The sequence below is a fragment of the Berghia stephanieae genome, chromosome 13, assembly GCF_034508935.2.
Source record: "Berghia stephanieae isolate SIO BIC M18660-M18661 chromosome 13, UCSD_Bste_1.3, whole genome shotgun sequence".
Lineage (NCBI taxonomy): Eukaryota > Metazoa > Mollusca > Gastropoda > Nudibranchia > Aeolidiidae > Berghia > Berghia stephanieae.
Genome location: NC_088372.1, coordinates 31,053,397 through 31,063,053, shown reverse-complemented (window position 1 = coordinate 31,063,053; position 9,657 = coordinate 31,053,397). Strand labels below are relative to the sequence as shown.

Genomic DNA, 9,657 nt, shown 5'->3' with positions numbered 1-9,657 from the left:
TCAATTCTTGCATGCATCCTTTGATTAGCATCTTGTCGTCTAAGACTTGGTGGTGCAATGCCGCTCAGTAGGCCGGCGTTATGTCAATTTCTGTAGCAGTTTACGGCGTTGAATCAAGACGCCCGTCGCACATCGCCAGCACATCAGCTGAGATAGTCAATTTCCCAAATAATTTTTGTATCTGGAATATGTACGGAATAAATTTTAAGTTCGGAAATAATTTGTCCCGAAAATAGAAAATATTTTAAAGGAGAGCTCTTATAAAATAAAAGTACGAGAAGGTCGATGTTGTGAAGAGATTGAAATGTGATTTTAACTGCCTGAGTGACAAACTGTGAAAAACTAATCAAGATGAACAACTAACAGATAGTGCAGTATTATTATGAAGATATACGTGGCTTCATATCATACAAAACGCGACGGTCTCTGTTATTTTCAAATTATAAAATCGAACCTATAGTATAATGTCCTCGCGGACTCGAGCTCTACTTTCGATTTTAAAAATGAAAGGACAACTTCAGCCTCATCACCATATCCGAATGCTACTATGCGCCTTACCAATGCGAACAAACTACAATGGAATGTGTTGTTCAAGGAAACATCGAGTACACTATCGTTGTTTTCAATCAGACAGTTTGAATTTCAACAACTTCGCACTGAAAATCGAGAAAATGATCTTACAAAATTCAACCCAACAAATTAAAATTATAGATGAAGATGAGTACAAGAAAACGTGTGTCCATAATGTTTTACCCTGTTCTTTTACCATTAGTAACAGTCACTATCAAAATATTAACAAGAGGGGAGGAATCCAAATGAACCGGTCTTATTCAGGGCATAATATAATTTTAAGTGAATCCATCCATCAAGATTTTAGGAAGCAGACTTCATTGTTCAATTTTTGCCATAAACGATTCTACTCTAAGGATGGCAATTTAATTGACGGCAGTAGAAATGAGGAAAGACCTAGTGACATCGAAATTAAAGAAGTGGCTGATTCACTACAAAATGACCCTTGGTTGAAGTCATTACTTTCTGAAATAAGGCAAGATTTCGATTCACAGAAAAATGTCAATGATAAAAATGATGTCACTGTTGGAAAATGTGATCCTGAAGATAAGAGTAAATTAGATAATTCCAATAACAGTAACAGCGTTGGTCTCGAGCTTGACAGTGAGTATGAGTATGATTATCGTTATGCTGGTGACGATGACATTGAAGAGTTTGGTTACTTTGATGAAGCAGACATCATTCAAGATGCAAAACCAAAGAGAGATCTCCCTATATCTTTAATTAGTAAGTAATCTATACTGATTGAAGTTAGGTCATTCTAAATGTTACAGCCCAGAAATTCTAACTTTGAAAAAAATTGATTGTGGTTGATCAGTGTCTGAATCGTTTGTTTCAATGATTTTGTTTTTTTTGTTTTTCCACGAAAAATATTAAATCCATACATTTTACCTATTTGGTTAATGACTTGCTGGGAAAGTTAAGAGTGATTTCTTTATCCATGTTTGCAGCACTTCCTTAACTCTCACAACAGATTGTATCGCACTTTCATTTATCATTCAGATGGAAAGATTACTCAGTGAATATGAAAAAATGTTAAAATTCTTTTTCACAGCTTGAGTCAGAATTTGAGGTCTTAATCTTTCAAAAGAAAGACTGATTTTCTATCAATGAATAATTTTTTCCTGAAGTTATTTAGTTATAAATACAGACCTAATCCTTTCAATAAGACTAAGAGAACAGCAATTCGACTTAAGTTTCCATGAAGTTGAACTGATCAGAAGACGACAAGATAATGGATGGCTGGTTTTATGTTATGAATGCTGCCCTTTATTTTATTCATATATGATCATCGCACATGGTATGATTTAATAATAACATAATCTCTTTACATAGGTTGTTTTTTTTTTCAAAATAATTTGTATATATATATTTTTTTTAATTTAACGTTTTTAACCTCTGGGTTTGATTACTTTAAATTTATCACACCATACATCCTTGTACAATCCATCCCACTTATAAAGACATTCATTGTAGCGACATCCTCTCTGTTGTGACATAAAGTCCCAATTTTTTTTTCTATATATCATTAGTAATAATAATTTTTAAAACTCACCATAACGACATACATTTAAGTATAAACCCTGTATGATGACACCGATATGATGGTTATCACCACCATTCAAATAGACAGTCAAGGCGAATATCTGGTCCAATGAAAATGTTTGCTTTCCAACCATTGAAATCCTGTAGTAGTAGCTAATGAAAATGCTTAATTAACCAACCAATGACATCCAGTCCCCTCTTGACCAGTTGATATGGGATGGGCATTTCCAGTGGGTAAGGCAAAGTGAGACAAAAACCTAGCTTACATTGCACAAACATTAACTAGCCAGTTGACCACTGTGGCACCAGCGATTGCCACAGCGGTCAACCAGCTGGTGAGTGCTCCACACATATGGAATTTGACTCAGTTATAAGATACCGCACGACTTTACTGGCTGTCAGTTTCCCTGATCGCTGATCATGCGGACAAATACAAAAATGAATTATGATGTCCACTCCTACTTCTACAAATTTGAAGAGAACAGCGCAGATTATTGAGTGGATCATTATTTTACCAAAAACAGTCATTTAATTGGTGGATAAAAAATAATTACATGTAGACCTTTCCACACAGGACTGGTAGCTCATTGTGGCTTGTTTTAACGCATTGTTTGATTCTGTGAGTATAAAACCATTGAGCGCCAACAAAAGTGTTTACATATGTGCTGTTATCTTAACTGCGTTCACTGTTTTGACACAACTAAGGTACAAAGTCTGTGATAAACACATTCACCCAAGAATACTTTTGGCGTGCGAGCTGGGTGCCACAGCAGTCGACGGTGACTGAACGCTTCCACTTAAGCTAGTTTTTGTCTTGCTTTACCTCATTTACAGACCAGGCCTCTGGGATTACGTACCCATAACTTGACCACGATTATCAAGAACTAAAAAAGAATTGAACAGCATGGGTTAAACCAAAGAGAAACAAGCAGCGACTGTCAAGGAATGCTGATATTGATGCAGCTGCACTCAGTAATTCAAGCAGAGTCGAACGACCAACACACTGACGCCATTGGTCTATCATTAGACCTGGCGAAGATGATGATCACAAGCTAGAAATAATGAGTTTTCAAGCAATCATAGTAGATGGTTGGAAACAGACTTTCTCCCCCCCCCCCCTCCTTGCCATATATTTGTTTGCTCTGGTATAACTTTCTAAAATGAAATTTTTGTCTGGTCCCAATGATGTCGTTATAGAGGGGCTGCAGTGTACTTTTAATATGAAGTGAGATATTTTTTCTTCTTCCTGTTTTTTTAGGAGGTAGTAATGGAGTGTTTGAATTAGAGGAGCTGATAAGCCTGATGGAACATTTGGGCTGTGACAACATTGTGTCAGTACCGATTCCTCCAGAGGCAAATTACTGTGATCACATGGTCATTGTGACCGCCCAGTCAAGACGGCATCTACAGGCAGTTAATGATGAGATGCTCTGGGTGGTCAGTTGCTTTCTTATCAGTGTTACAGAACCATGTCCTTTTAATCATTTTGTTGTCATCAACTATTGTACTCTAATTAACATATTATAACAATAATCCTTTTCCACGAAGTGAACAATTAAATATTTTTACTCTTCCAATTGAGGGGAAATTGGGAACAGGCAGGGAGCGGGATACAGATATAGAGGAAATGTGATATGGGATGCCATGGGGCAGTGTGACTCAGCGGTACGGTCTTTGCTTCGTACCTGAGAGGTACTGAGTTTGATCACCCGGTGTACGGCCTTGAGCAAGTCACCTCGCCCAAGCTCACTTTGCAGCGCTGCACTGAGACTGATGCCTGGGTTATTCCAGTCTTCCCTTGGAATAGACCCTAGAGACAAATTTCCCCTATGGGATGAATAAATAGAATTTTATTAAAATGATTATCTTAGACAAAGCAGAGATGGAAGATAAAATTGTAAGGGAATAAATATTTAGTTTTAGATAGGTAGTAAAATATTTGGAGCAGGCTTTCTACACTACTTACCTGATTGTTTAAAAAATAATTTTCATTTCTCTTCAACTGAATCCTTGGAAAAAATGTGCTCACATTCTCTCACTGCTCCCAAGTGTAAAATTAAGTGCCCTGTCTGTAACACTTCAATGTTGTTTCAGTTGGATAAAATTGAAATAGTTTTCTATTGCTGTTGGCTTTTGACCTCTTGAAATGCATTCTGAGCACATCAATGGATATTGCGCTACAAAATTTTTCACATTTTTTAAAAGAATCTTCTTAGAAAATTGAATGTTTTTTACTAACCATGCTACAATCATAGTGGATGCGCATATGAATAAAGTCTTTTGTATTTTTTCTCTCTTCTTTTTTCTCAGCACAAAAGGAAAAAGGCTAAGAGAGACCCAACCCTCGTCATAGAAGGAAAAGACAAAAGTGATTGGTGTGCTATGGACATGGGTAAGATTTCCCATTCCTGCCATCATTTGTAAATCATCTGTCTCAATCAGGTACAATGGAACTCCGATACAATTGGAATAATTGCTCAAAGCTGTGGACTAAAAAGAATTTTATTTTTTTAAAAATAAATTTTTAATGTCCTTCGGCCACGATATAAGATTTCGTTGCCTGGGCATTCCACGAAGGAATAAAGATAATTCATCAAACAAGGTGTCTGATGTTAACAGGAATCACCCATGTTGTCCAAGTGAGCAAATTGGGGGTTGAAAATCTTGCTCAAGGAAGAAAAACAAAAGTTCCTGAAGCGGGGCTTGAACCCGGTACCTTTCAGGTCACATTGCAATGCCTTAACCACTCGGCCACTTCGCCCCCATAAAGAATATTGACCAGTTTTATAAAAGAACAAAATACCAAACATGGAATGATTCAGATTCAAAACCCTTCTTCATCCAATGAAAAAAAAAGCAATAAAAACATTAATACATCCCAGCAGAAAAGTATTTGACACATGCATTGTCCTCAAGTGCGGCTATGTGTTCTGGTGGTATGACACTCACTTTTGGATCAGAAGGTCCCTTGTTCGAGCCTCGCTTGGTGCATAGTTGAGTCCTTGGAAAAGGCTCTTTACTCACATTCTCTCACTGTACTTGGGTGTAAAATGAGCACCTGGCCGTTAACAACGTTGTCTCTGTCTGAAAAAAAAAATTGTAATATCGCCTAAAAAGGTGCCATGTCCCGTTCTACATGGTAAATGTTGGTGTTGGCAAGGGACCCCTTATAAAGCACTTTGAGTACGTTTAGTGGATATTGCGCCATATAAAAGCTCAATTTTGAAAGTTAGTTGGCTTCGCAGATTCACAACTGATGATCGTCACTTTGAGTTTTGACATTTTTAAAAATGGCGTCATGAACGACTGGACAAGGCAGTCATAATACTGTCTTTTTCTTTTTTTAAAAAACTATTGATGCTATGCACTTAGTTAAAAAACTCATAACATCTCCAGTGGATATAACATACCAACACTGGGTGGGGTTCCTGACCTCCCATAGTGGGCAGGGGGATACATACTCAGACCTGCCGTTCATACCGATTAATCGGTATCATACCGATTTGCAAGACCTTTTTTTCGTATTTACCAATTTCCCGATTTACTTGCCGATCGTACCGATTTCCATCTGCAATGTAGATTTCCAAGGCGGCCCGCAGCCCTCCACCCCTCTCTTTTACGTTTACTTTGTGCTTTACGTTGCACGTTAAAATTTTCAAGTCTCGTGAACTTTGACCCGTCCCGCGATACATCGATAGATCACATGACGTAGCGAGCCTCTTTGTGATGCCCTCACACAGATAGAAAACACACACGGCGCGTTATTTAGTTTTCATTTCCTTTGTGAAGCGACAGCGAGCTGTACTGGTAAACCACCGCGGTCCCTGGCTTCTGACTCGTTACCAAGTGCCACCATCTTTAAATAAGTTAGTAGTCCGATTGCCAGTGTTGGGGAAAAATAAGGGGGGTTGTGACGCTTTGGTTAGTTTGAGTGACAAGTGTCAAATTGTGCAGAATTAGGGGAGTAGCCCAACCATTGGATAATTTTACGTCTCATACTGATTTTTTTCCCCAGATACTGATTTTTTTACAATGTCATACTGATTTCCTTTTTCTAAAGTGGCAGGTCTGCATACTGTGTCTTCTATCCCCTTATATCTGTTTTCCAACATGCTTTCTGTCTTTGTCTTGGAATGAGATTACTTGGTTTTGTCCTGGCCCTGGCCGGAGTCCTAGCTGGGAGGGAAACAGTCAAATGCATAGTTATTGTTTTGGGAGATGATATTTTTTCCCTTGTAAATCATCTCTCTGTTATGTATTATTATATTTGATATTTTTAATGTATAGTGTAAGCATTTGAGTGTATTCCTCTTTGTTGGATTTTGTGCTTGTGTCCGGATGAGACTTATAGGTGATCTCAAACTAAGTACATTGGTGGTATGCTCTTGGAACCTACACCTGATCCCTATTTGTTCCCAGTTCCCCTTTGTCTTACTTTCTCTTGGGTGCTTACATTATAATTCTAGAACTTTTTACTATCCCATTTTCTTCCTTTTTACTGGAGCTGATATAACCTAAATGTGTTGCAAGCGCCGTAAAACCCTTAAAAACAAAAAACATAACATACCAACACACAAAACAATGTATAACATTAAACATGGAAAAATATTACAAAAGGGATCCAACAAGCATAGGACATGCTGACACAACCGGCAAGAATCCTTGAGACTGCGTAGCCAAGATCAGCATTCCTCTTACATAATACTCTTTATTACTCATCCATTTAATTTTACCCCTTTATCACGTATACAAGTCCATCTCTTATTCCAGGTAATTTGGTCCTTCATATTTTCCTGAATGAGGAAAAAAGACAATATTACGACATTGAGTCTCTTTGGCTTCTTGGACCAGAAAATGACCCGAAGTGCCAACAAGAATTGGAACAGCAATCGTTTGCTTTGTCTGCAGGTGAACTGTCATTACTCTCCTGTCCTTCCCAGTTTATCTTCTTACTCTTGCTCATTGCCGGTATCTTCCTTTGTGTTTCTTACTTTTACTCCTCCTCCTCTGCCTCCTCCTCCTCCTCCTTATCCGCCTTCTCCACCTCTTCCTCCTCCTCCTCCTCCTACTACTACTACTACTACTACTACTACTACTACTACTACTACTACTAATACTAATACTACTACTACTACTATACTACTACTACTACTATACTACTACTATACTACTATACTAATACTACTACTACTACTACTATACTACTACTACTACTACTACTCACCACCACTACTACTATTACTTTCTATTACTACTACTACTACTACTACACCTACACCATCACTACTACAACAACTACTACTTCTACTACTACTACTACTACTACTACGACTACTATTACTACTAATACTACTATTATTACTACTAATACTACTACTACTACAAATACTTCTACTAGACTATTAGACAACTTGTACAATATGAAATTGAATTTTGATTTCATATTTTAAAATTATGAATCATATTTGTGCTCATTTCATATATTTGTTATACCCATACCCCTTTTTCATTTAAAAATTATAACAAACTGGCGTCTTACTACTTGTTTCAAGTTACAGAATCAAGACAAACCTATGTATCCATGAGCCTTCCTTTGCTTTGTTCTTTAAGGTTTGTCACTATGCTGTTTAACCTACTTAAATTTTCTTTCCGGAGTGCATTGATTTATCTATTACTATTTTATTGTTTTCAGAGGATCTTTACTGGATGGAGGTGGGAGGTACAACAAAGGATCCTGTGGCCGAGGATACCAACAAAACAAACCAAAGTAGCTGAAGTGGATGAAAGGGAGAAAATATCCGCCATGGTCAGCTGATCGTGTGTTGAGGGAATGCATTTGACACCGGTGTCAGTCCCAATACCTTGTAAAAGGGGGAACGATTGGGTGAAAATAGATAATGATGATTGTTAACGTTAGACGGAGGAATAATAATTCACTGACTGCCATATAAATATGACTGGATGTCTTCACGGTTTGGTTAGCATTACTTTTAAGTGATATAAGATGTTTTTCATTTATCATGTAATCGCTTGGTCATAAGATGAGAGTTGTTTTATACAGTCCAAGCCGGTTTATTGGGATAACTCAGTTCCCGACAAATCGTCCCAAGTATTAAACGACAAATCGTCCCAAGTATTAAACGGCGGCCACTTAACTACTTACCTGATCTGTCAGAGTTCTTTCTTGGACAATTCGTTGCAATACCTCCCCATTTCACATTTTATTGATGAAGTCATTGGTGGGGTGTCCTCTTCATCACTACTCTCGTGCTTTTCAATTTTCTGTTTACGCTCTGTGCATAAGCAATTAACTGTTCATCGGTGAAGGCACCAGAGCACCGTAGATTGTTGTCGTTATTCACTTGTGAAATCAGCTCAATCCTCATTATATGAGTTGAAAGCAGAAGGTCGGGAAAAATATTTATTGTCTCGGCATATCTTGTGTGGCCACTCAGCAAAAAATTTGGCTTTAGTGTAGCAGTTTACTACTGTCTGTTGTTGAAATTTTTGCCATCTGGAATCAGAAAGATATACGGCATCCAACAATGTTATCTTTTTGACAACGTTGATTCCTTTTCAGTTACATTGCTCTCGAGTTTATTGATGATTTGTTGATTCCGTTGCCATTTGAAGGTTTTTTTATTATGCCATGATCCATTGGCTGGATGGTAGAAGTTGTTTTGACAGGCAAGAACTGAACTCTTACATTGCTGAAGGACTGGAGATGTTGAGTTGGATGTGCAGTGCAGTTGTCGATTAACTAACAAGATGTTTTTGTGTTGGAGGCGCATTTTTCAATGGAGAGATTCAGCCCATTTGATGAAAATATCACCAGTCATCCTTTCTTTAAATGGCAGTTCGTCCATATTCTTTTGAAAACAACAGTGGTCGTTTGCTTATTCCAATCACAGGTAGTGGAATTTTGTCAGTGCCGCTCATGTTTGCACATAACAGAATGGATATTCTGATCTATAGCTTTTTTGCAGCCTCTCTTGTCATCAGAAGCAGTGTAATGTTCTCTGGCAAGAAAGCCCCCGAAGTAGAGTTTCATCTGCATTGTCGATGTTATCGGGATTGAATGATTTCAGAATGTCCTGAAACCCTGTATGACACCATCTGTATAATAATAATAATAATACTAATAAGCATATTTATATAGCGCCTTTCATCGAAACCTCAAAGCGCTTTAAAACAAAAAAAAACAATTCAACCAAAGTATCAAAACAATTAAGAGCATAAAAGGGCATCAATACATCATCAATATAAATGTCACATACAATACATTTAAAATTCAATTAAGTAAATATTTCCTGAAAAGATATGTTTTCAGGGCTTTTTTGAATGTGTCTATTGAGCTCGAGAATCTCACAGATTGAGGGAGATCATTCCAAATCGTGGGTCCGAATTTCATAAGAGACCTATCACCAAAATACTTAAGTTTAGTTTTAGGAGATGCTAACAATTTTGAATCGTGGGATCTAAGATTTCTCAGAGGTATGTATGGTTGGAGTAAATGTTGAATATAAAGAGGGACAGAAGACT

The 9,657-nt window shown here is 37.5% G+C and overlaps 1 protein-coding gene across 1 annotated transcript; it reads left to right on the top strand.

Moving 5' to 3' along the window:
- The first annotated feature begins 273 nt into the window (after positions 1 to 273).
- On the top strand, positions 274 to 9,317 carry LOC144959089 (uncharacterized). Its single transcript, XM_078891475.1, has 5 exons — positions 274 to 1,296; positions 3,374 to 3,552; positions 4,426 to 4,507; positions 6,886 to 7,023; positions 7,808 to 9,317. Exons 1-5 carry the CDS (start codon positions 465 to 467, stop codon positions 7,888 to 7,890), a joined length of 1,314 nt encoding a protein of 437 aa, XP_078747601.1. The 5' UTR covers positions 274 to 464; the 3' UTR covers positions 7,891 to 9,317.
- Positions 9,318 to 9,657: the final 340 nt, after the last annotated feature.